The sequence below is a fragment of the Onychostruthus taczanowskii genome, unplaced genomic scaffold (genome assembly GCF_017590055.1).
Source record: "Onychostruthus taczanowskii isolate IOZ18803 unplaced genomic scaffold, ASM1759005v1 scaffold53, whole genome shotgun sequence".
Lineage (NCBI taxonomy): Eukaryota > Metazoa > Chordata > Aves > Passeriformes > Passeridae > Onychostruthus > Onychostruthus taczanowskii.
In genome coordinates, this window is record NW_024502902.1 from 6,019,107 (window position 1) to 6,046,273 (window position 27,167).

General features: G+C 42.7%; 1 protein-coding gene across 1 annotated transcript in view; it reads left to right on the plus strand.

Annotated features, from left to right (window-relative positions):
- The first annotated feature begins 579 nt into the window (after positions 1 to 579).
- NUAK1 (NUAK family kinase 1) overlaps positions 580 to 27,167 on the plus strand; it is a 46,753-nt gene continuing 20,165 nt past the window's right edge. The window contains exons 1-2 of the mRNA XM_041416610.1: positions 580 to 868; positions 23,713 to 23,833. Of these exons, the coding sequence (XP_041272544.1) occupies positions 581 to 868; positions 23,713 to 23,833 (409 nt within the window). The 5' untranslated portion in view covers position 580. The remainder of the gene's footprint in view (positions 869 to 23,712; positions 23,834 to 27,167) is intronic.

Below are 27,167 nucleotides of genomic sequence, written 5' to 3' on the forward strand. Positions count from 1 at the left end.
GCCTGCCCATGCCAAGGACAGGCGGCACCTGGGTGTGCCCGAGTTTTTCTGCCAGCTCCACCAACATGGAAAACCTACAGGAAACTCTCGCCCACTTGGTGAATGGGGAAAATGAGAAGTTTTCTGGAAAATCTTTCCAGGCCTGTATTTGGTGCAGGCTCTCTCGAGCCCCTGCCCGCCGTCCCTGCAGGTGCACACACGAGCCCCGCGGGGCCGGGGCCGGGGCCGGGGCCGGTGCTCCGCCTGGCCTCAGCCCAGTCTGCCGTCCCTGCAGGTGCACACACGATCCCCGCGGGGCCGGGGCCGGTGCTCCGCCTGGCCTCAGCCCAGTCCCGAGGAGCTCAGGGGCTCAGCCCGGGGCTCGGCGGCGCGGGGCTCGGCCGCGCTGAGGCGCCTTCCCGCGGCCTGGGAGAGCCTCGGCGGATCCCCCGTGCCCTCGGCGCACAAAGCAGCGCCCCCAGCAGCGATCCCCGCCGCTGCCGCCACCCCCCCGCCCCGCGGCTCTCGGGGCGGGCCGGGCCGGGCGGAGGGGCCGCCCTACGCCGGTGGTGGTGCCGCCGCCGGGGCGGGCGGGCCGGGCATGGAGGGCACCGAGGCGGCCGCCCGCGGCAGCAGCAGCCCCAGCCCCGCGCAGCCCCGCTGCTCCTCCTGCGGCCCCGGCCCGCCCGGCGGCGAGGCGGCGGCGGCCATGGAGGAGCCGGTCCGGGCGGCTCCGTCTCCGGAGGTAACGGCGGCGAGGAAGCAGCAGGGGGTGAAACGGCATCACCACAAGCACAACCTGAAGCATCGCTACGAGCTGCAGGAGACCTTGGGCAAAGGCACCTATGGCAAAGTCAAGCGGGCCATCGAGAGGTTCTCTGGCAGAGTGGTAAGGCAACAGAGCGGCTTCTCTCTGCCTCTTTCTCTTATATATACTCTTTTATATACAGGTATATATAAGATCATATTCCAATGCCGATTTCGGAACAGAGCCGGCCGGGTGCATCCCCTTAGGAGCCCCGTCCTGTGTACGGGGCTGGCGGGCGGTGCCGAGGCGGAGACCCGCTCGACATCCCACCCGTGCCTGCGGTCCGCGGCTTTGTTCAGAGTGCCAGCCCTGCAGAGAGACTTATATTTGAGAGGAGTGGTAGAGGCACTGCAGTAGTGCATTGGTACATTTTGGGGGGATGTGTTATTATTGGAAGATTTGGGTGACTTACTGTTTTTTTCTGCGGTTTTTTTTACATGTGTGTCCACTATGAATAGTTTTCTGCCCAGTGGAAATTCACGTTTTGGACAAACCTGTCACATCCTCTGGCCAACCAGCACAGCTCACAAAGTACTGTCAGAAGGGAAAACGTTTGCTTCTCTGGTTAAAAATGCTGTGATTCGCTCATACTTTTGTGAGCTGAACTTTGCTGACACCTAAAAAAATTGCAGGGACTGCAGCCCACCCCCTTGGTTTTTATGATCCATTTCACTGCTCAGCGGTGTCGGCTGGCTTGAGACTTCAAGCAGCCCGGGGATTGTTCAGCAATAACTCAGCTTCAGCATTTCCTCGCTGGTTCAGTGCTCCAGCCGGCTGCAGAAATGCAACTGAAGCCATGTTCACGTTAGTCAGAATTATTGTCATTTTTCCTTCCCAGAAATACGTAACTATCCACAGAGGACTGGGGAATGAGAGGCAGGTATTGTTGTGTTAAAGAAGTAGGGGGTTTTCTACAGAGGTCTTTGTCCTGAAGTGCACTATATGAGTTTTCACTAGACTTCATCTAAAAGTGAGGCATTTCCCTGGTGATGTTACATTTACCTTTCCGTTTTGGTTGCTGGGGAGTTCACTATGCACCCAGAGGCAGAAGGATCTGTAAAACAGAAAATGAAATTTCAGATGCTATGACTTTAATAAGGAACACTTTGCAACTGAATGTCTTTGTGTCGAGAGTGAAAATGAATGTTCCAGCCAAGTTGTAGAGTCATATCTTATATGCTTTCAGTTTATTAGCTCATTTGGAGGCTGGCTAAAGAGAAACCAGAGATGGACATCTCTGCACATGCTCACTCTAAGGCCATGATTTTTAAAGTTTGCTGTCTTGGCTGTTTTACAACTTCAGGCTAACAAAAGCTTCAGGGCTATATTATATGCTAACTATTATTTTAAAAGTAGTTTAGTTTTGATTTGCATTATAAAATGTAGTAAATAAGCAAATAAATTGAAAACATCTCTTTTCAAGGAGTTGAGAAATTAACAAAAAAAGGGTGGCAGTAATGTACCATGAGATTTGGCTTTGGAAAGAGCTCTCACAGAGGAAAGGATGTGGAGTAGATAGATGTGTGTCCCATCTAACAACAACATGCTAGGTCTTTCCATATTTTGCTAACTGTCAAGCTCTTCAGCTGCACAGTTAAAGGATACTTTGATGTTATGGTCTGAACGAAATTTATATGGCTAATGGCATGTTGAAATGGAGAGAGTGAAAATCAGAATACCTATGCAATCTTAAATGCAATAAAAATGTAACATTCGCTGTATCAGCTGGTATGTAGAAGCTGAACAAGTCCTTACCAGGGTGTGTTTTTTACTGGAGTAATGCAAGCCTTGGCGTGTGGCACTTCGTAATTATTAACTAGTCTGCAGGCGAGCTCTGGTGTAACGTGTCTATTTGAACTGTAACATCTGTGACTGTATGTAAAATAGCCACAGTTTGTCTGCTTGCAGAATAAAAGCTAGTCGTCAGGAATCCAGCCAGGTCTTGGTGAATGGAAAATGCTTCTTGTTTTCTGACAGTTCCCTTGTCTGGCTGTTACAGTGAACACTGATTCCTTTCTATGGGTGAGATAAGAGAACTGACGGGAGATGACTGACCAGAGAGGGGCAGTTTTTCTTTGTTTTTTCCACCCCTCTTTCTCTTCCCTTTCTTCTTCTCAGTTCTCATTAGGGGCAGTGTTTGCATTGTCCATGAGCAGGCTGGACCAGATGCTGCCGTGTCCAGCAGGGGATGCACAGAGCAGGGGATGTGGCCGACACTGTCTATTGCACCACATCCAATGCCAATCCTATTGCAACTGGCAGAAAGAGTCCTAAGGTGCTCTTGTCCAGGCTGTTTGCTTCCTACTCTGTTGCTGGTTTAGCTGATCATCGCTTTCCTTACTCAGTGGTAAGCAGGTGTTTGAAGCTGAATGGTAACAGATTGCAAAGCTGGACCTTGTGTTCCCATTCATTAATCTTGTTCAAGCAATTCTCCTGTTTAGCCTTTCCACTTCTCTTGTCTGTCAGGAATTTCTTTAGCTGTATGGAATTTAATAAAGAGGTTTGCGTGATTAGCCAGGCTTTTAATGTGAAGCACAAACTTTGGATTTGTTGTCATCTGTATAAACAGAGCTGAGAAATGAAATAAACTGGCAGGTTTGGGTAAATAAAGTAAAACCAAGGTGAGAAGACAGTTCTACACTGTTGACTTAAATGAAAGTAGTATTTGGCACGTGTTAGCAGGTTACAGGTTTATTAAAATTGTTATTCCTCTTAACTTTAACTTTTGTCTTGCCTTGTAATGCAGTGGGACATGATCATAAAGTTTCCTGCCATAAAGCTCCAGGGTAGATTGTATGATACCTTTGGTTGATTATTGGAAACAACTTAGGTGAATTTGTGCATTAATTACCACAGTGACTACAGACAGTATTGCATACTGCATGGAGCAGTTAAAATATTGCCCAGTATATGATGTATGAGGTGCCTAATTTTGCCAGCAAGGTTTCTTCATTAGTGCTGTCTCAGTATGCAGAGTTGTAACTTACGACATTTTAAATTAAGGCACCTGTTAGCAAGTGTAAGGATGAAGAGATGATATCTCAAGCCTGTGAAGTAACACTCATGTTGATGTTTCTGTGGGTGTTTTTTCCACTTGTCATCTTGCACATGTTAAACCAAAGAACGGAACTTTTGTTCGTGTTCAATGTTTGTTAGCCAAGAAATCCACAGTTACGCTTATTTCAGCCTTATTTAAGGTGTGTATTGGCCACCTCTGGCTGATTCTGTGCATGATGCACGAAGATGGTAAATGCCGCTGGATTCTTCTTTGAGTAAATTATTCTACTGGAGTAAACAGTCATTAGAATGCAAATTTAGATTACAGATAGGCGTTTTCTGTTTGCCGTTTGCAAAAACCAGGAAGTTTGTCTCCCTTTCTTTCCCTTGGCTGCACTTGGGAGGTGATGGGGAGTAGCTGCAGGAGCCTGCCTCCCCTCCTCCTTCATCTCCCTCTTTCTGCCTGAGCCACGACATCTTTTCTTCCTCCTCACCAGCAGGTGGAGGAAGCACTATTCTCCTCCAGCCGTTCCTCCAGAAAGTTAATTATTTTGGGAATTGATGACAAGCAGCAGCCCAACATGAAGAACAGGCACATGGTGCATATTTAGACAGGCATGTTATGTGTGGTGGCTACCGTGTGTTATTTATCTCTTTTGCATAATAAGTGCAGGTAGAAGGATGTTACCAAATTAAATTGGTTTCTGGATCAAAATCCTGTAAAAAACCCTCAAACTTTAAAGCAGCCAATTTTTTTATTTACTACTGCAGTGCAAATTTTTGCTTTGAAACAGGTCTGCTTCTTGATGAGTTTGAAGGGTTGCACAGGGTCTTTGAAACCTGGAACATCAACAGATTACATGAAAGGAGGACTTTTGCTTTGCTGATTGTATTTCTCCATATCATGACAAAACATGAGTATCAACAATGATGGCTCTGTCGTGGCAGTAATTAAGGCCTTGTTTGCCACACAACCATTTGTTTGGAGTGTGGTTTTTAAAGGTTCCTTATAACAGGATACAAGTGTGCTCATGTATCACTGAGGGCAGTGAAAGCCAGGTGAAACATTTGTTCTCTCACCTGTGCTGCGAATATAACAGAAAATGTGAGTATCCCTCTGGTGCATGTGATTTTTTTTTTTATCCTTAATAATATATTTCCATTTTGTTCCCCCAAGAATTTCTTCAGTTAGTGCTTGGATCACTGCTTCATGTTGATTTTTATCTTCATTGCTTGGTGTGCATCTTCTGCAGGATAATGTCCAGATCTGACACAGAATCTGTTTATTTCTTTTAAGGTTCTTTGTTGCTCTTATTAAGACATCTTCCTTTGTGGCAGATACAGGAATAAGTATCTACACAATGCTGATGTGATGTGAAGTGTCTGTACAGTACTTCGCTTAGCAGGTTCCTGATTTGTGAAGGTGGCTTCCACAGCTCTAATAGTACACTTCAATTATAGTAACAATGGCTTGTATTACTACCCCATTTTATACATGAGAAATGAAAAACTTGCCAATTAAAGCCAAAATCAGCAGAAGTTTCAGCTAGTTTTGAGTGTACAACCAAGTACCTGATTTGTCCAGACATGTAGACTATGTAACATCAGGGTCTTGTGGATGACACCCTCCTCTTGGAGAGCTCAACCTGTCCTGCCTCCTGGCCTCTCTCTTTAACCCGGGTCTTTTGTCCCTGTGTGACATCCAGCTTCGGTCTCCATTCCTTTCCCTTTTGTACTCCGCTGCCTCCCGCTTTGTTGTGCGTGCCAGCGCGGTGACCCGCGCAGGCCGTGCGGCTTTGCTCCCTGCTCCCAGGCTGGCAGCTGCCAGCAGGATCTGTGCAGCCTGCGGTGGCTGCTGCGGGCACCTCTCCTGCCACGCTGCACTCACTCGGGGCCTGAGGTTCTTCAGGGCAAAAGGGATTCTTGCAAAACATATGACCTAGATCTTACGCATGTATGTATGTGTGTATGTATGTATTTAATTATTTATTTAAGATGTTCAAACCGAGTTCCTTTAGGGACTCGTAATGTGACTAAATCTGGACAGTGTTTTCATGGTGCTGAAGGCATGTTAGTGAAACTCAGGTCATCCTCTGCATGCATGGAAATTCTAGATCTGGAATGAATAGAAGTTGGAAAGAGTATATGGGCTTGAAAATAGTTTTGCTGTTAATTTGTTATTTGTTCCACCCTTAACTATTAGATGTGTTCCAAGACTGTGGTTTAAAAAAAAGCAGCAAATGGAAAGAAATCCACTGGAATTATTCTAATGTAATTCACAGTGAATATTGTGGTCTTTATTACCATAGGAGTTACTACCTGGTTGTATCAAATTGCTGCAGTGTTCATATAAACACTTGGATAATTGAAATGCCAAAGAAGACCTTAACATTAAGGGGCGCAGACAGAAATAACTGATTACAGCGTGAAGGTCATCAGGAGAAAGGCACTAGAACAGATTACTGGTTTTCTGCACTGAGAATTTCTGTGGGAGAAGCAGATTTGTTCAGGGAAGTATGGGTCAATGGTATGAAAGTCTGAATTAATGACTAGCCAGTAAGGGGTCATCTGAATATATTTGTTTGTCAAGTCTTTTATTAAATTAAAGAACAGAATGTTCTTTGAACTTTGAGTAAAGATCAAGTGAAATTCTCTCAATGATGTTGCGCTTCCTTATAGGTGAAGAAATTACAAGTTTTCAAGAGACTGTTGCCTTATTTTTTTTCTCCTGCATTGGACTGAGCAATTTTGGGCAGATAATTAACTTCCCCATGTCTCAGTGTATTCCTTTCTGGAAGGATTAATATGGGAAAGTTAGACTAATGAACAGGGCTTGATGCATACATAGTGTGATTCCCTCTACATGTGAAATTTCACAACAGAATTTGAGCCAATGTGTTTAATGCAGCTTTCAACTAAAAACACTATAAATTGCCTAAGTGTTTTTACAAATGGTTTCACAGCACCATGTGCTAGAGAACACAAGAGAATGGAAATTGCTTGTACAAAGTCTTTCATTAGATATTGCTACAATGTACTGCATTTTTTAGTGACATGTGTTCTAAAAATTATTATTAATTTTAGGAACCACAGTGTGGATTTGCCATGTGGAGACAGTTATTGTATATATTGTAGTTCAGGGTCATACATGTTGAATAAAACCATGTGGAATGTGCCGTTCTTGAGAACAATTGTTTATTCTTTACAGAACTGTAATTGTAGTTAGTCTGTGTTTTGTCTGGTAAATAAGTAACTAGAGAGTCTCTGCTGGAGTGAGGAATTGGGAGGAGGCACCCGGTGGCCACAGCAGTCCTAAGGAAGAATGACAAATGTGTGGGTTGAAAACTAGCTCTGGATACATCAGCCCTGAACACTGGCAGGTGAACATGTGTACAGCCACAATTATCCAAATGGAGAGCCTATGGGACAAGTTTTCAAAAGCTACGTACCAGGCATTTGGAAACTGGCTGATGACCTTTGGTTTGACGTGGGCATCTGCCTGGTTCTAGTCTCTCCCTCCTGTACACGCTAATGTACTGTCTATCTACGTGAACTGGGATGCTGATGCCAAAGCACCTCCTCTTGCTGTGCAGAACACTATTCTCCTTACTGTTGTCTTGTATGTTTTCCTCTAAAAAGCAGGACCAAACAATGTTTTCTGCCACAGCTCTGAAAGATTCTCTGAAGCCAGAGGTGCAGGTTTGCCTCCAGGCTTGGGGTGGGATAGGAGCTCACAGCACAGACAGCAAAAGCCATTGGTGGCTCCTCAGAGTGCTGGCCAGAGCCTCAACAGCTCCTGACCCTGGATTAGGCTGGAGGCTGCAGCCAGTGCCCATCTTGGGCGTTCTGTGTTGACGGTTTGCATGCCACCAGTGATGGGCACGTTGGCATGGGAACCTCTGACCTACAAGAGCATGTCCTTCTTGCCTCCTCCATAAGTCAGTATTTGTCCCTAAATTGCTCAGGTGTGCACCAGACACTTTATAGAAAAACGTCTTGTCATTAGCACTGATGGGTCGATTTACTTAGGATAGTTGATATGTCAGAGGAAATGTCTCAGATGAAAAGGTCTCCAACTAAATATGTAAATGATATTTGTCAGTGTTTCCCTCAAATATCTTCCAGCAGATGTGAGTACCATGTGTGTCCATTTAATAAACTAAACTCAAAATAATTTTCACTTTGCTAGATATATGGGGAATAGCTGGGGGAGGAACTACAAAGGGCGGGGAGCAAACTACAAAGCAAGGTAAAATCCACATATCCACATATGTGTGTTGTTATATTTGATGACCAATTCATTAAAGCCATAAGTGTATCCAGGCTTTCAATAGTGTTCTCCTGCTGTTGCTTCCTGTACTCCCTGGCTACAAAATCAGTCTCTATGGCTCTCATTTGTCTTACCCACATGAAAGACTTCAAGCATCTGCAAGTTATGATTTGAGAAGTATCTACTTTTAAACAGAATATATTTTATCACCGTGTCTTCACAGGCAGCATAGTATGTTGTATAAATTAGGGGATCCTAGACCTTTGAACATTCTAAGGCTGGGTGAGGTACTCTGTCTGTGTACTGTGTCTGGCCATACCCCTCAAACATCCTGGACCCACACCAAAAATGCCAGATGTTCAGTAGACGTGGAGACCCTCCTGTAACCTTTGCTGTGTGCTGCAAAGCATGGAGGGGACAAGGTTGTAACTACCCCTTGATCTTCCATGGTTCTTGTACTCTTGTTTGAGCTCTGTAATTTCTCTATTTTCAACCACAGACCATGGGCCAATCCTTGATTCAGTCTGTTAAACTATTGTATGGTATAAGCTCATTGTGTTCCTCAGCTCTCCAAAGACGGATGGAACTTCCTTAGCTCTGATGGTTTATGAACCATCAGTCCTTAAAGCTGCCATTGGTCCATGATGTGATGGAAGTCCTGGGTCTTGCTCAAGTATGGACTTTTCCAGGCTCTATCCTTACCAGTGGAGGAGACAATACAATACTTTAATGGGTGGTTCCTTTCACTTGAAAAAAATCCAGTCACAGAGCAGCTGTGGGACAAGGGCTTGGCATGGCTGGCCTGTGTGAAACCATCCTGGCCAGTTGTAGATGAATATGAAAATCACAAAATAAATGCAGGTCTTGTTTTTTTATAAGTATTAAGAAGACTGCAGCTGAGATTGCTGAGCTTAACATGCTGCTAATGTAACTGTTAATTTCTGGATTCCTCCTCAGCCTTCCCTTCTCACGGTCAGCATTTCCCACTTCACCTCACCACAGCTTCAGCATGGTGCCTGAGAGCCCTTGCTGCTGGGTCCCTGGGACACCTTCACCAGCCTGGGGAAGGGGAGGGTCTGCTGCACCTGGTGTGGGGCTGGCTGCCTCTCTGACGAAGCACTGGTGTTTGGCAGGTTGTGCTTCCCCTGTTGCTGCACCTTCCTGGGAAATGTTGGTGATCCCAGGGCCCCTCAGCAGCTCTGGCGCAGCAGCCACATGTGGGACGACTTAAGGCTGGAGCAGTGTCTTTGTTCTGAGGTCTGGCAGCTTGAGGGACTTGCAATTATCTTAATGTCTGGCTGGGCTGTGGAGCTGAGTCAGCGTGTTTGGCCTTGAGCAGCATGGCTTCAGAATAAAGACACTAGTTAAGGGACATTAGGCTTTAAAAAATAATGATTTATTGTTCCTGTGAAAAGATACCAAGTTCAGGGACTAAAATTAGATATTCCTTGGTAGATCAGAAAAATTGGGGTCCTGCTGTTGATGGCGATCTCAAAGCTTTCATATCATGTTTCCTGTACACAATAAGCCATTTGATCTCTGATGGTATTTCTAATCTCTATTAAATGCCTGATGTTGAAAAATATCTCCTTTTATTTGAGGTACAAGTGTTACTTTAAAAATGAGTGTGAATATTTTTTTAATCACAAAATATAGCAATAAGGGTTGGGTAGAAATACTTTTTTGAGCTGTGTGGTAACTAAGCAAATGTTTATTTTTGTTAAATGGTGCTTTGTTGTTGACACAAAAAGGTTGAGTCCTTTGTACACAAGTCTGAGAGGGGAGGAAAGCAAAGCATTTGTTAAAGAAATAGCTTCCAAGGCACGTGTTCAGAGCTGTCACTTATTTGCATATTTTTGCCACTCTGAACAAATCAAACATTATGGCTTCCCCAGCAGAGTGCAGCTCAGGAAGGAGGAGCAAAGGTGCCTGGAGATGCCTGGGGATGGCCGGTGCAGTGGATTCCACAGGGCAGAGCTGAGGGCTGTTGTTTTGGTGTGAGGAAATAAAGTGGCCTTTGGGAGAAGAGGGGAGAGTGCAGCCTTCCCATCTGGTATGTACTATAATGCCATGTGGCCTGGAATCTGGAAAATTCCTGTAAATACCTGCTGGAGGCAATGCAGGCTTAGCTGACTTGTGTAGGGGTGTAATTGAGAGATGTTCACATTGCCCTCTTGGAAAGATACCTTTTTAATCAGGACTATACATGAGCAATAGCATCCTTCATGCTACTTCCTTTGTCATGTCTTTATTCTCTTCAGGGCACCAAAAGGAGGTGAAACAATTAAATTATGATCTGTGGGTTTAAGCTCCAGTTCTTGTAGGATCCAGTTGTTACAGCCATGCTTTGGGCTTCCAGGAGGGTGAGTGGTTTCCCTGAGGTTCATCCAGAAAGTCTGTGGTGCAGCGATGGGGAGAGAGCTGAGGTGGAAAACATCTCCAGCACTGTGCTGAGCCATTCCTTGTGTGAGTATAACCATCTCAGGAAAATTGCTCTTAAAATGAATGTCCTCTTCCATGGCTTCAGTCACACTTTGAAGGGACGGTGCCAATTTTTCAAAAGTCCACCATCTCTTGTGCCCTGGAGGCAGCTCATCACTCTTGAGCACCACCTGATACAGCCTGGTTGCCATTGTGTCAGCACAGCCTGGGAGGAATGAGGGCCTTTAGGCTGGACTGTGCAGTGCTTTTGCGTCCAGGGCAGAGATTAGCCATCCTTTTCAACTACAGGGTTTTTTTCTGTGTACACTTTGAGAATTTTATACCAGTGTTTCAGTAAAACAAAGTATTCCTCCATTCTGTCTGGCATTTTATTATGTAAATGTGGTCTAAGGGAACCTGTGATAGGCCTCATTTTGGGTTATGCATTGCTCACAAGGACTTCATCAGGGAGAAGGATTTCATGCTGTACTTCAACCTCCTTCAAGCCTTTCTTGGATGAAAGGAAAACTCTGCAACTGTGAATGTAACTGGTTATCATTATTGGATGTCATTACTCACTCACTGAGCATAAACCAAAAAAATTGCATCCCCTGTGATGTACGTGGGTAAAATGCTGCTCTCAGTTGTGTTAACACTTGTAAGTTGAAGAGTAGAGTTCGGCTCTTTGTTTCAATTGAAATATTTGTTTAACACAGGCAAGGACTAAACAATACACTTGAAAGCGATTTGTGTTATTGTCTGTAGACCAGAGCTTGTATTTTATGAACTGGCTGATCATAAAGACAGCATAAATCATGTAAAGCATTCTCATTTGCCTTTTCTTTCTTTCTCTTTTTTTCCTTTTGCAGATGGGGCTTGTAGAGTAGAGTTGCAGTCAGATGTCTGCTCCAGGATATTTTAGTTGAACTGTGCGAGTCCATTAAACAAATGTAATGGATTTTTGGAAAGAAGAACTGCATGTTTCAAACCAAATGTTTTACATAGAGAACATCTGGTTAGTTCTGGATGTTTGTATGTAGAGCACATCAGGCAGCAGCCGTAGTGAGTTCATCTGGGAGGTTGCCTGGGATGTAGTTGTAGGATATGACAGTTCAGTTGTTATGGGGAATAATTCCTATGAAGTATTGCCATAAACTGAATGTTTGGCACAAAGAGCTGTATCTTTGTTTTACTGCACACCCAAGTTATTCTTCTTATCTGCCCAGCAAAACTCTAGACGCTGTTTAAATAACCCAGTAAAAAGTGGCACCTCAGAGCTGTATTAAAGCATGCCCAAGGTGGGGAAATGGAGCTTGCTTTGTGTTCAGGGAAGCACTATGGATTTCTGCCGTGGGCAGTGCATCACGAGTGAGCAATGAATGCAATATGTGCAAATGGTTTGTGGGGTTGAGTTGGAAACGATCGGTGTTCCACTGGTGTTGTGTGGTGTTGCTTTGAGCAATGTGAATATGCAAAACTGGTGAAATGCATGTAATTAGCCTGACATTAGAGTTTATTAGGGCTACTGGAAGAACTTTAACCTGGATAAATTAATAAGTCTGCTTTTTATTTCACAGCATCGGAAATAATATATTTCCAGGAAATGTAGAAAAATGTCTTATTTGGGAGTTGGCTCTTGAATTATTTCTGCAGTTTAACTGAGGAATGTGTGGTTCAAATGCGATTAAAGTTGTAATTTCCAGAGTAGCAATGCAGCTTCCCCTTTCAGGATTGTTTAACTAAAAAGTTAAACAAAGTGGGTTAGGCAGTCTCTTGGTCCGGTCCCTTGTGGACAGCAATTCACATTATGCAGCACTGCTTTAATAGTCCTGCTTGGTCTGACATGATTTGTGGTATTTGCTGAGATGAGTTTCTGGACCGAGCAGCATGAAAGGGAATTGCTCCTCACAATGAGGAAGGGGGTATGTCCAAGTGTGTGCGAAGGTCACTGGCAGGGTGAAGTGGGAAGCCTGGGCTGCTGTTGTTACACTGCCTAACAGCTTAGCTTCTGGCAAGGGGATCCCAGAAACTTGAGTTCTAACTCTCGCTTGTTCAACTGACTCCAGCCAAAACATATGCCAAAAAAGGTGTTTGTGCATGTTGAAGAAGGGGGCAACAGTCCTGGAGCTCACAGGGTCTGGGAGAGTTCCTAGGCAAAAGCTTTCCATCCTGAAAAATAATTGCGTTGTGCTTTTTCCCCTCCAAAATTAAGTCTCCTCATAGCTGCTTAGAACAACTGCCTGCAGTTGTGAAATGCTCTTCTAGCAGGGAAAGCTGGAATTATGCATTTAAGGGTGCAGAATTGCTGGATCGCCAGCCACTTAATTGTAGGAAAGTGTAATTCATTCCTCACCCTTTCACATCCATTCCAAGCCCAACTGGCTGCAGGGAGCAAGAGTGTTCCCATTCCTGTTTTACTCTCTCTCCTGAGCCATTGGGGTGGCCCTGGTAATTTATTTTCAATAAATAGAACGGAACAACAGGAGGTTCCTCTACCTTCAGGGGTGTAAACATTTCTCAGAAATCAGAGACGGATGGGGAAGAAATCTTAGCAAACTCCTTTCCTCCCGCTGTAGTAATTCCACCACATTCCATCATAAATTCTAAGACGATGCCTTCCCAAAAGGGACCATTAAATAGGTAATGTCCAGGCAGAACAATGTAATACTGAAGCGGTGTGTTAACAAAAACAAATTTAATATTGCAAAGCGATAAACCCTGGAGCAAAATAATCTGGGTGAGGCTTTGTTTTCCAAGAGTATTTTTCCAGATAGGATATGGGTTTATGGTTTGTTAGATTCCCACCAGGAAGTGGTGTTTATATTTTGATCCACCTTAGATCAGTTTAGGAAAGTATACTAGATACAGGTGCTTCTGGTAGTTCCATGTCATTAACCCTTCCAACTCTGCTGTTTAAACACATCTGTGCACCCTCCATCATATAATTTCTGTGGCCCGTCATCTTTGCACAATGAATCCTTGCTCATCAATGTAAATCAAGAAGACTAAAGTCTCTAAATTCAGCTTTAAAAATCTTTTCACACTTAAAAATTCCGTTCTGTTAATTATGAATTTCAGGTGGTCAAACACTATAGTTTTGGGTTTTAATGAGTGTTGTGGTGCATGCAAGTACAGACATTTCTTTTTAAAAAGACTCTTCCCAAGTTTTTTCCTTGTGCTATTGTAATTCTTATGGTGAAACAGCACTTCCCTTTTTTCTCTGAAGGACTGTAGGAGCAGAGAGTGGAATCAAAAGATCCCCACAATACCAGCTGACTTCACATTTGTGGTGGGAGAGGCATTGTAAAGATGTGCAAAGCTTTCAGTGGTTCTGAGGTTTCTCTGAACTCACAGAAGCTTCAGTGAAAGAGAGAAAATAATCCAAGTTGCATTTATTTATCCACAACTTTCTCAAGCAGAACATACCAATGAATGAAAATGTGCTGTGAGGTGGCTTCTTGGGAAAAAAACTACTTCTAAGAGTTCAAACAATGTCTAACCCTCTTCCTTGCTTAATGTGAATTACAGCCTTGCACTGATGTAGTACCTTTCGCCTACACCTGTAAAATCACTTTAGAGACTCTCGTAACTGCTGAGGTTACCATTATTTAGCAGCACATTGAACAGTTTGCAGCAGTTGCTTAGAGGGTGTGAATAACCCATTTCCAATTTAAATTATTGGAGGAATTACAGGAGACCGTGTAATTTTCAAACTGGAACTAGATCCAGGCACCACGGCTTTATACCTGTCTTCTTAAGAAAGTCATAAAGGGCTTTTTTTATAATGACATAGCCAAGATCTTGGTTTTATGTTTCATCCCCAAATTGATGCCTTGAACAGTGTGCACTCCTTTGGAGGATTACTTCAGTGTGGTTCACTGCTTACTCACAATGAAAAAAACAACATTGAATTAAAGTTCCTCTCTGCTGCCTCAGTTTAGCATTTTGCATTACATCAGCAGCTGTGGTAGCTGTGAGATCAAGCCCCAAAATTACTGTGAAATCTATCTTCCAGGTTTTGGGGAGTGAATCTGTAATACCCATGTAACATTGAGAACAGTGAACTTGAGGCTTGTGAATTCTTTCAGTCCTCTTTATCCCGACTTGCCAGTAATTTAATTAGTACTAAAGAGTCTACACACAGACTTGCAGAATTTAAAAGACTGACACAGGATTCTCTTTCAGTGACTTTTCCTCTTTTTGCTTATGTGCTGGATGGAGCTATGCTGTGTTTGGAAGTCGATCAATAATGATTGCGCAATTCTAACCTCATTTAAACTATGGTATAAACAGACATGATAGAAACGGATGCTACCAGTTTTTTTCCTACTTAAAAATGAAGTCAGCTTTTTTTTTCTGCTTTTTTTTTTTTCCTCCTCCTTTTTTCCCCCTTTTTGCTTCCAACAAAATTGTAACCTGGAAGAAAAGCAATTAGACTTTTGTGAAATCCCAACTCTGTGTAGCATTTGGCTTTGGTAAATGTGGGAGCCAAAAATAAACATCTGCTTGGCAACTTCACTAGAAGTTAACTGTAAATGCAGTTTTCATCTTTTGAGTGAATATGGCATTCAGTGCTGGTTAACATATTTTAAGGAGAATGATCCATAGTTGAGGCTGTAAAGCATTTTTTTCTTTTTTAATTACAGTTATGAACATCCATTGCCTTGGGGAAATCCCCTACTCCAGTTTTTTTCCAGACCTAATTTCTTACGTGCCGAAGCATGAACTTTTCTTCAAAGTTTGAAAGTAGTTGGATGGGATATTTGTGAGTTATTAGACATTGGAAAGGAGATGGTCTTCCATCAATCTGTGCATGATATGGAGGATATGGAGTTACATTTAAAAGTGTATTAGAGAAGATGTAAGTAGTCCCACTCTTTTCTCCAGGAAGGTGAAGTCTGCACATGATAGGGACTCCCCCAGGATGCCAGATCAGCCTTGGGCTCCAGTCCTGACAGGACACAGCTGCAAACATGTTTAATAACCTGGTCATGTAAGATCTCTGCTTTTCAACCAATCTTCTGCAACCTCTGCTCCTACCACAGCAAATTTGGTGTACTGTGGATTAGGGAGTATTGACGTGGATGAAATTTGCATGCTGTTGGGACAGTAGGGAGGGGTGAGAAGGGGCAACTTGAGTATCACTAAGGGAAACGTCATTATTGCTAAGGATGGTGGTTATTTGTAGGATCTTTCTTCTAGAACTGAACAGTGCTATGGCTTAGGACTTCAGTAATATGGTGTAAAAATCTTTTGGGAAGGGAGAAGTTTTTTGGTATATTTCTGACGCACATGACTTGAGGCAAGGATTCTCAGCATTAAATGAAGAAAGGCCTGCCAGGGAAATTTGTCAGAGAATGCATGGTGTAAATGCGCCAGGCTTTTTAGACATAGCTGAGGGTAGTGGGTACCAGACAATGAAGGGATGCAAATTTCCCAGTTAGGCAGTAGTTACTCAGGAAATGTGCTCACAAATCCTGATAACAAGCACCATATGAGGGGGTGAGGAAAGAAGTGGAGGAAGGGTGTTGTATATTGCTCCTGGCACCCACTTTATATACGTACAGTATAAATGTGTTCATCTGATACCTTCTACTGTTCATAAAAACTTGATTCCACAAACATCTTTCTCTGTGAATAAAGGAGGAACTAGAGAGAATATTGTAAGCCCCGTACTGAGTGTTCGTGAATAGTTAATTCCTCTTCTCCACTTGGTGAATCATCGTTTATGATATGATAGCAGCAGCTATATCCAGCAGAACCAGAAAAGGAAAATTAAACCTGAGGTAATCATACCTTCATTCTCCCAGAGACAGTGGCACATTGTACCTCAGCTTATGCAATAGAATTTTGATTTAACATTTATCACACTGACTCGGGACTTCTAGTGCCTTGGCACAAGAGTGAGTTTCTCTACAAGTAGTGACATCAGCTTTGGTTTTTAGAAATATAATCTGTCTGGTACATTGTGAAAAGGGGAATGAAACAGGGAGATGCTAATGTTTGCTATATGCTGTTACCATGCAGAGTGAAGCAGCTGTAAGAAATACCTTTATGTCCCACAAGCACATGGACCTGAGAGGTGCATCCAGGCACGTGCATCATTGCCCTTTATGTGTGCAGCTGCTGGCTGGCAACAACAATAACAATGTTTTGTTCTTGGTAACATCCATGACATGAACAAACATGTGATGGTACAAAGTAATGAGCAGAAGCTGAGATTTAAATCAGCAAAGGCTCACTTGGGTGCAGATGGCACCGGTTACTGCTTTGAGCAACTCTCCCGATTACTGCATAGTTTGCCAGCGTATCAAACAATAGAGTTGGGCTGCTGATAAATAATTAATAAGGATTTTGTTGAATGCTTGTCTCCCAGGCAGTATCACCATGGAGATGATCTGGCTTTTAGGATGTGAAAACTAACAATCTCTGAAACAATGGCATTGTGTTAACCTTACTCTTTCCCTGAAAGGGAGAGCTCTGAGAGATCTGTTAGCAGACTGCAGAACGCCAAGCACTAATTTTGCTTACGCTCACAGTGGCCTTTTGTTAAGTTTTCAGTGATTGCATGAAATGTTTTCTGTGACCATGCAGAAGCTTGTTCTTAGAATTACACATCCTGCATGATGCTCTTTAGTACTGCATTTGGCACAGGGCTGAAATCTCAAGATAACTTTTTTTTCAGCAAATGGACACAGCAAAGGTATAATCATGTGGTAGGAGGCTTACAAAAAGAAGTCCTCATAAGCATACCTTTTCAGAACCCTTTGGATGCTTCATTTCCCCGTAAGAATATCTGTCCATGGATCCTTCTTCCCACCTGAAAGGTCCAGAGGCCAATTAGACAGTTTTTCAGCCCGCCCCCTGCCTTTCCTTTTTCTCCTTTGTGCAACCTCTGGAAGTGCCATTTCAATGCACTACATTACCAGCATCCCCCTCCTTATCATTTGATTGCAGCCACCTCAGGGACCACATAATTTTGTAGCTTTGTTTCTTTTCCTCTTGGGTTGGTGATGTCTGGGCCAAGAACCATAGGCAGAGACTCCCCTGGAAAAAACATTATATGGTGCCAGACTTTATTCTTTCTTACTTGGCTCTGTGGAGCTGGAGAAAGAACAATGTACATTTTCTCTCCCCACCCCCAAACATCCTCTGCTCTCCCTTTCTCTACCTCCCCTGGTTGATCAACCTATTCTTTACCTCCACACCCCGTTGGCACTTGGCACATTGCACTTCCCACCTTCGAATCTCAAAGAAAGGAAGCAGAGCTGTGAAACTGGCTGGGCTCACCCACTTCCCATTACTGGGTGGAGATAGATTCAGTTCACAGCTTTCAGAAAGGAGAGTTTTATGTGTATTTAACCTTCCCCTCCCTCTTCATCCAAAGACAGCATTTTTTAATAATTTTCTTTAAGCGGCTTTTCTGACATGTTGCTCAGTGGCAACAAGCTGGTTTCCCTTTCTCAGGGAACTTTGCTCTCTGTCCTGATGTTGGTTTTTTGATTCTCCACAATAGTATTGCAAGAGCCCATTGGAATTTGTTCGAGCATGGGTGATATGTACAAGTACTGGAACCAGCTTAAAAGTCACAGCCTCCCTCGGTGGAAAAAAACAGTTCATATCTCACTATGGTCCTAAAAATAGCCTTGGTAGATAATAGAGAGTGGAAGATTGTTTTCAATGGGTCTGAATGTACTGCATGCAGAAATTGCTGGGGAAGGGTCAGTGGTTTGTGGCATTTAAGTAGTCAGGCTCAGCTGCAGCACTCACCGACTTAAAAATCTTTGACTCTGCAGTGTGGCTAGTTCTACCTTAATTTATATTCACACAACTCAGCTGGAAATGAGGCAAACTTAGGTTCATTAGACTAAAACAAACACATGAGCCAACTTCCTGAAATCAAGTGAAACAGATTTTCACTTTGGTGAAAACACAGCTTTTTTTTTGCTCGGCTGTAAACGATGATGCCAGCAGTGACTCAGCAGACGTGGATATTTGATATGGAAGTGGGCACCTACTGCCATGCCCTTTGCCACATGTTTAGACCTGGAAATACTTTTTTGTACACAGTGATCTTGATCAGGCTCTGTAAAAATAAATTGTACCCATTTTGCTCTGCTAAGCAGCCAAGAAGCTTGAAAAGGAAGAAAGACATTTCTCTCACAGATATGACTGAATGTACAGAAACCTTTGCAACCATGCAACCATCATACTTTTGAAGTATTTATAGTTCAATTCCAGTTATTTGTATGAAACAAAAGCAAAGAAGCATGAAGTGTGTTGGGAAATTCTTTATAATCTCTCTACACCAGTTCAGGGAGTGAGTATAAATCCTCTTTCCAGTAATTTATTGCAGCCTTGAAGAAAGCAATTTATTTCTCTATGCTTCCTGCCCAGCATACTCTGCAATCTGACTCATGGAGGGATGGGAAGCCAAAAGTTCTGCTCTCTCTTTCCTATCTGCTTCTGGAAGGCAGAGCAGCAGTGAAGCTGGGGCTGTGCTTGTGCAGAGCAGTTTGGAGGTGCCTGGCTGTATTAGAGGCTCACAGCCCCCTGCCTGTACCATAGATTTTGAGAGGGTATTCTCTTTACCTCCTTCTGAGCAGAGACTGGTACCAGAACTGGTAGCGCAGGTGGAGGTGATTTCATCCCATCTATGATGGTCTTTGCCTCCCCTTGACCCATGTGTGGGACCATGCAGCCATCAGAGCTGCAGAAAGTACTGGGGATGGTTTTGGTGCACACAGCCAGTAATGATCCCCAGAGGGAAACTTCACATGGCCTAGTTTTGAGCTGTGACCTTGGTGCTCATGCATGTATTTAACTTTGCATGTGTCAGCTGTCCCACAAAAGTCAATGGCCTGCTCACATGTGTGAAGTTAGGCATGTGCTAAAGTGTTTTGCCAGATTGGATACTATGTCTATAGGGGGTTTAGGTGAACTTGAACCTGTTTTGTTGGGGTGAGAAGCTTTAGATTTCAGTATTAGGAATCTAATATGTTACTCTCTCTGAGTGCAAGGTCTTGGAGTTATCTGAAATTCTCATTAAGACAAGAAGCTAGGAAAAATACAAATTCCTCCACTAGTAATGTTACTAAAAATACTATAATTAAATTATCTAAGTCTTAAACCCTGTAAAATATATTGAAAAGTGTGGTAGAGGTATAAGTACAGTGTTTTGAGAGTACCAAAGGGACTAACAGCACTTTCTCTGCAGATATTGAGCTGGAATATTTGGAGTAGTTAATGTAGCTGATGTAAAAAGCGTGTTGCTTTTTCTGTACTCGTGATTCATAGGCTGTGACCCTTAATAAATTTTGATGTTGCTCTCAGTGAAGCCGCTGCTTTCAGAGAAAGCAAGAAAGCAGGCTAGAAAGAAAGAAAGAAAGGTGCCTTAAGAATGAACAAACAAGTTCTTTCATGAGGTATTTCTCAATTGACATTATTTCCTATTATACTGAAGTTATTCAGGTCCATCATGCAGCAGTCCTGTAAGTGGGGTTTAGAAAAGTTGAGCCAGCACTGTCTGGTGTTAAAAGCATAAGTGCTCTTTGAAAATGTATTTTTTGGAATATAATTCTGAAATAAATAAATTTCATGAGAGACGTTATATTATTGATATTTTAGAATACCTGGGAGGCTTGTTTTTTTACAGTCCGATACCATAACATACAGCTAGAGGTCTTATTTTGCTCAGAGATATGAACACAATGAAACATGTAATAAATACCTGGAATGTGATTGTGAGTTGTAATGTTTCCATGAAATACTGAATAAAACCCAACTGGGCTGCTTTCTTGTTTGTGTTGTTTTTTTCACATCAGTAGACTTGAGCCCAAGTATTCTTGCTGATGTGGACTGAGCAGACTGGTGTATGTGAAAGACTTGACTGGCAGAAATCTGTTTCTTAGAAGGGAAGAGCTGGAATGAATGCTGTCCTGCTCCACTAATCCTGCTCTGGGATGCCACCTCTGACAGTGACAGTCTGCTGACACCAATCACTCACTGTTTGGCCTTTCAGACCAGGTCACCAGCAAGGCTGTGCATGGCTGGTAGCCTTTGAAGTGTGGAACCTATCCACTTGGGGATTGTGCAGGCCACCAGGCAGATGGCATGGGGTGAAAAGTATTTTTTGAAATGCCTTTGAACCTTTCACTTTCCTGACACTCTTTTTGAGGAGAAAAATAGCAATTAAACATGGGGAAAGGAAATAATCCTTTAATAACCAGGTGGTTTGTTTAATAAGGTTCTTCTGTGGTGTGTTGCACATTTTGGGAGGAAGAGGCAGGCAGCAGTTTCTGGGGTGATACTGTCCTTGTTTCCTTACTGTCCTCATTTCCTTTAGGAGTCATGTCACCTTTCTGTTTCGTTTTCCTCATCTTCTGAAAGTGGATAAATTGTGCTGTTTCACCACTTGCTTATCAAGGTTTAACTAATAAATGGCTACAGCTTATGTGCTGTGCAAATAGTGATACTGCTCTGTTAGTGCATGTGAGTAAAGCTCTCTTGGGTGCGAGTGCTTGTACTGGTAAGGTGCAAGGGGCGCTGCCTCCCACGCAGCACTGCTGCTGTGCGTCAGGATTGCAGGGGATGGGCTGACCGTGGCTAGCTGGATGAATAGAGCTGCCCTGACTCCACTGACACCACTGGAGTAAAGATATTTCACACCTGCTAATTGTCTTTCCTTGTTTCCAAGTGCCAAGTGAGGGAAGAGAAAGTCTGGAATGTTAAAACCCAAGAGATGTGTTCAGCATGTATTCTTTCCTTATGTTTGTGATGAGACGTTGCCTGGATGTCACCGACAGAATCCCAAGTACTTTGGCTGGGCTGTTGCATTCTACCCCTGCAACTGGGAAGTGATGCTTTCAGGAGAGCTTAAGTACCATCTTTGAAATTTGGGTGAACTTTTAGGAACAGCCTTTATAAATTAAGGTGCCTTAATTTTCAGCATGGGTTGTGAGACTGTAAACTCTCTGGTCCTGTTAAAAAAATACGTTCCCAGCCAACACATCTGTTTGCATTAGAATATTGATCTAAACATATAATTACAAAGTGTCACCACACTTTTCAATCATGTTTGCATTTTTGTATCTAAAAATATATTTTCTTATATAAATTATTCTGCAGAGGCCAGTTGCAGTAATTATGGGTAGATGTGCAAAAGTCCTGTCTGTGAAGCACGCAGTCAAGTTACCAGGAGATTGGCATGTCCTCTGGGCTGCTGTTATTACTTTACCAGCCATGAATGGGGAAGAATTTGCTCCCCGTTGTATATTTGACAATGAAACCCTTCTTAAATTCTTCCTCAGAGCCAAGTACAAGGCTGTCTTTTAAGAAAAAATGTGTTTTTACCCATGTCTATATTTATTTCTTGCAGGAATGCACATACTGCTCCAAGAGCCACCCACATCCTTCTGTATATGGGGTGTATTTGCGTTTGCAGTCAGTCCCAGTGCAAACGTGGGAAGGGGAAAAATCCAGTGTCATCTTTAGAGCTGGTTGCCTTTTCCATCTCTAGAATTACTTCAAGACTATCTTGGTCGCTCATTTAATTAAGATCTGTTGTATTACCTTTTCTAGAAATATGTGCCATGTGAAGAAGACTATAGCTGTGTTGTTACTTTTAAAATCTCTATTCCAAATGTTTGGGTCAAGAGGAAAAAAAATAATTGTTTTGGTTTTAACATGCAAGTTGTTTTGTCCCTTGACTTCTTTTTGTTCTGCTGTCCCAAAGTAGGGGAGCTCTTGAGCAAGACCTTAATTTTAAGCACGTGCAACAGTCTTTGGGAATTCAAGGGGATGGGGCATGTGCTTAATGCTTTTTTGAACAATGTTGCTTTTCAGAGTTGAAGGCTTTGTAGGAAACCTGATCCTTTAAATTGGCTCCTGTTTATGTACATTTCAATTTTATAATACTGTAAGTTTTTCTCTTCTTTCCTCAATATCCTCAATGCTACATCATATAATGAAAACAATACTGGTCATGCCACTTGCAATTACTGAAGCAGGCAGTGAATTTTTTTTTTCTAGGGTAACTGGGGAAATAACATAAATCATAGATTTACAAATGTTTTCCCAGGAGAAGTCCACAGTAGTTGCCTGGAAAGAATGACACAAGTTTGGTTTACCCATAAAAGGGTGGTCATCTCAGCAGGTCAGTGATGTTTTTCAAAGACGTATTGTTGATTTTAAGCTAGCTGATAATTTATTCCCTGAACTGTAGCTTAAAAAAACAATGCAGGGTAAATATTGAGTATAATAAAGGCCATGCTGCCATTCAGTATGCACAATGCCCTCACCTTCCCTCTCCCACCAGCTTCTCTGCATTGTTGCTTTCTTCATTTCTTATAGGACATGAGATGACCTCCACGATTATTTATGGGGGTGTTCAGATAAGCCCTTTTTTCACAGGCAGCACACATACACACACTCACAAGGACTGTTATAATTTGAATTTATATTGCAAGTTCCGCTATCATTTCCTCTGTTCCCACCCTGCCTTTTGGAAAGACATCCAGTCACATGATATGCTTGTAAAAAAACTTGCTGATTGAGGAAGGATGCAGGAAGGATACGGTTTTGCAGTGACTGCATAAGTGTTGTGTCGGACCTGAAGTCTTGGGTTTATATGAGGACGAGTTTAGATGTAAATTTTAAAGATTTATTTATTCTGATTTTTTAATAAGTCATAACTCCTGAACAGTTTGCCTGCTTTAGAGAACCATGGACTAATCTGTGTTAATGGGTTTCTTTATGTATTAATGTGGATATCAATACATAATCAGCACCCTGGATTCCCTACCTCTGTTTCATCAGAGATCTCAAAGTTTTTTCAAAGAAATTGTCTCAAAAGTTTCTTTTTGAAATTGTCAGATACAATCATATCTTAGCAAACGTGCTTCCCATCAAAATCTCTTGAGGAGTTTTGCCATTTGCATAAGGAGAGTGCTTAGGCTAGCACAGAAATCTTTCTGAAAAATGCTGTGTTCCCCCTCAGTAAAGTCCTGAGACTTGAAGAGCCCAAAATTTCGTATCAGCCATTACACTGTAATGACAGTGTATTTACTGTTATACAGTGAAGGGAGCTGGGGCATGGAGGTTTGTATTTTAAAGGTTTGTTTTGGTCATTCCATGTTCTGCCAACAGTTAACATCTGTATTTATTTTTTAACTCTTCTTAGTGGATTAGATGCATCTGTTCAGTTCCAAGAATAATGCTTGATTTCCTGCATTTATAGGTTGCAATAAAATCCATCCGTAAGGACAAAATTAAGGATGAACAAGATATGGTTCACATCAGACGGGAGATTGAGATCATGTCATCCCTCAGCCACCCTCATATCATCACCATATATGAAGGTTAGTGAATGTGATTTTCCTCCCTGACTGCTCTGTTACGTTCTTGCAGACCTGATGTTCATGTTTCTTGAGATCGTGCACCAAACTAACCCTTACTCCTTGTGTAACCCGTCCCTTACCAACGAGACTTCCTTGAGCACTGCCTTCCCTCTGAGCTACCAGTGTTTCACAGATGCATAAACCTTTGCTTGGAAGAGCTTCTTCTTGTGTGAGTTCACTGTGTCAGTCACAGGTGGGAGATGCTTGCATGTATCACCTCATGTCCTTGCTCCCACTGTACAATTCAGTTTCATTTCACCCTCACTCATGAGCCAGCCTGATGTCTGTTTGTGTTCCCAGCCCCTAGACCAGTCCTTGTTTGCTTTATTTTCCCTGGACTGCACAGGACTGCTCTTATCTGCTCTAGGACTTTGGTCCTCCCTTACCAGCCAGTTCAAGTTGCTACTTCTGTCATTGCAGCTTTTACCCCTGAATCCCAGCATCTGCTTCCTGTCCACCTCTGCACACTTTCCTGTCAGTCTGGTGGCTGGCTTATCATTCCTGTTTCCTTATCCTGTCTTCCTCCTCTACCTCCTTTCTTCCTGGGACACAGCTGGGAAGATTTGCCAGTTTGTTTATGTCCCAGCACTAGCTCAATGGGTCACGCCATGTGCATGCTAAAAGATGCCAGCCCAAAGGCCTGTTGCTGCAGGGAGGGAGTCTGCATGCTGGATGTGGGATGTAGATTCCAGAGGTTCAGAGGAAACTGGGTCAGGTAGTCTTATCCCTGGGGATCACCTATTTTCCACTGTGAAGAACAGGAAACCTGAATGTAGTCCTACACATTTCCATAGCTGTGAGGTAAATGCAGAAGGTGATGAGATGTGTATGGCAGCTCTGCTTGGAGAGTTGATACGACTGATTAAAACAAGGGCTGTCTTGGCATACTGTTACACTATCTCATATTGAGTTATTCAAAAGCATGTTCTTGTACTTGAAAAGAGATGAGTATCTGTCTTTTATTGAATAAACTCGGATAAAGGAACAGAAAAGGGGAGGGATGCTGTGTCAGCATGTAGGTTGCAAATGGAACAAAAGTTACTTCAAATACGGATGGGATCTCAGGAGGAAAAAATATTAAGCACGCTGTGGGTCTTTGACCAGTTGCCCTTCTCATCCTTACTTAAAATAGTTTTTCCTGAGTTAAAATATTTGTAAAAGTGAAAAAGATGACAGCATTTTTAGGAAGCAGACACTAAGTCCTGTGGGAGTAAAATTTCCCTCTCTGGCCCTGCGGAGGGAGGAGCAATGCTTCTGCAGCAAAGCCAGTTGAGCTCCATGATGGAGAATTCATCTTGTCTGCGGAGGATGAGCATCTATATCAGGTTCTGGTGTGTTTTCCAAGCAGTCAGAGTCAGTATTTGGCCTGTAGCAGCCAATGCTGTAACTTAAGATACGGTAGCACTGGGAAGATGTGTGGTTGTGCAGCTGAACCCACAGGAGCTGCCCAGAGGTGACGGTGTGACCTCAGGGGCCCTTGAGTGTGTGCTTCTCTTGAAGCTGAAGAGTACTTGATGTGAAGTTAAGGAACTACTACATCAAGGACTAAAGTATTTGTATAATTTCAAAGCTGGACTTTAAACACATAGATTTTCCTAAAGAGTGATAATATTGCTATCCCCTGACAAAAAATGTTGAAGTAATTTAAATCCTAAGAGATGGGCTTAATCTCACTGAAATTAAGCAATCCAACATTTCTGTAGTTGGTGTATGCTACAAGTTTGGTGTCCCTGTCTAGTCAAGAGAGTTCAGCATCTTCCCGGGGTGGTTGGCTCCCTCCTTGGGAGACCTTTTTTCAGATAAGTGGACTAAATGACATATTGGAGGCTCCTGTTGGAGTCTTGCTGACTAACTTAGACCAGATTAATTTTAAGACTGAATTACAGATATTTTACTCCTATCTCACAAATTTTTACTGCAGGTTTCCAGACGTGCCACTGCACGTCTGACAGCTCTCTCTGTAGGTGCTAAGTTGCACAGATGTACGTACCATGGACAATGCCGGATATCCCTGTAATAACCTTTGAAAGCTCTTTGTACTGCATTTACAAACATGTATTTTCCTTAAGTAAGATCTTTTGACCTTCCTGCTAATAGCAGTTAACCTCTGAATTTGTCTACTTGATGTAAACACAACCTTATCTTTTTTTATTGATACCAAGCAAATTCAGATGTGTGGAAACCAAGATTTCCAGTTTAGAGGTTCTTCTTTGTAACCTAATCATAAGGCGTGTACCTTACCCATTACTGCCTGGGCAGATGTACAGTTGTGACTAAAGAAATTCCATCCTCTCAGCAGGGCTGTAATTGGCAATCTGCCGAGTGTGGCTGTGAGAGAAGTGCTCCTTTAAGTGACTTTAAACTCCTTGAAAGGGACTGGATAAACAAAGTTGCCTTCGCTGGCAGTGTTCTGATTTCAGCACATAAATTTTAGTTTATAGAATAATGCCTCTGTCCATTCATCTGTCTGTCTCTCCCCTGCCCCTCACCCTTCCATTGCCCTATTGCTTTTTTGCCTTGAAAACTTCAGGATTTTATAATAAAGCCTTTGAGAGCTAACATATTTTTCCAGGGATAGCTTGAGTGCAAAATCTACCTCATCTGGCAATACTTTATAAAAGTTAAACCAGGGAAGGAACATTCTGCAAACATTAAAACACGTGTTGGGCCAATCATGAGGGTGAAGTTACACTTGATACGTTTAGGAGTGAGCTCTTGAGTCTTTGTAGTGTGAAGTACAGTTGTCTGATGTCGCCCTGATTTTGTAAGACTTTGTTAAGCCTTCTGATGTTTGCATTCTTTCAACAAACTTTCTCACACACAGTTCTGTAAATAACCTATGTTTTGCATTCTTTCATGGAGTTGGAGAGAATTGATGGACCCTTGGTCTGTCCAGTGGCATTGGAGAGGTGGCACTGTCACCCTCCAATCCACTGTCACCTTTGGAAAACTATAAATGTTGGAGTCAGAAAATAAAGTTCTTCTTCTTCTTCCTTTTTGTTCCCCTCGAGAGCAGCAGTGTCTGTGTCATCATTTTGTGCCGTATCATAGTTGTCTGCATGACTTTCTGTGCTGAAAGAGTTGTCTTTGGTCAGCATAACCATACAGAAAAGTCTGCCCTTTTGCAAAATGTACTTAAAGGTAAGCAGACTATTAGCTAACATGTTTGTAGAAATAGTTTACTGAAGATCTTCCCTGGAGAATTAATAAACATTAGGATCAAAATTTGGTGCTCATGGAACATGATGGCATTAATGTAAATGAATAACTGAAGGAAAGTGTGTGCTGAAGTGCT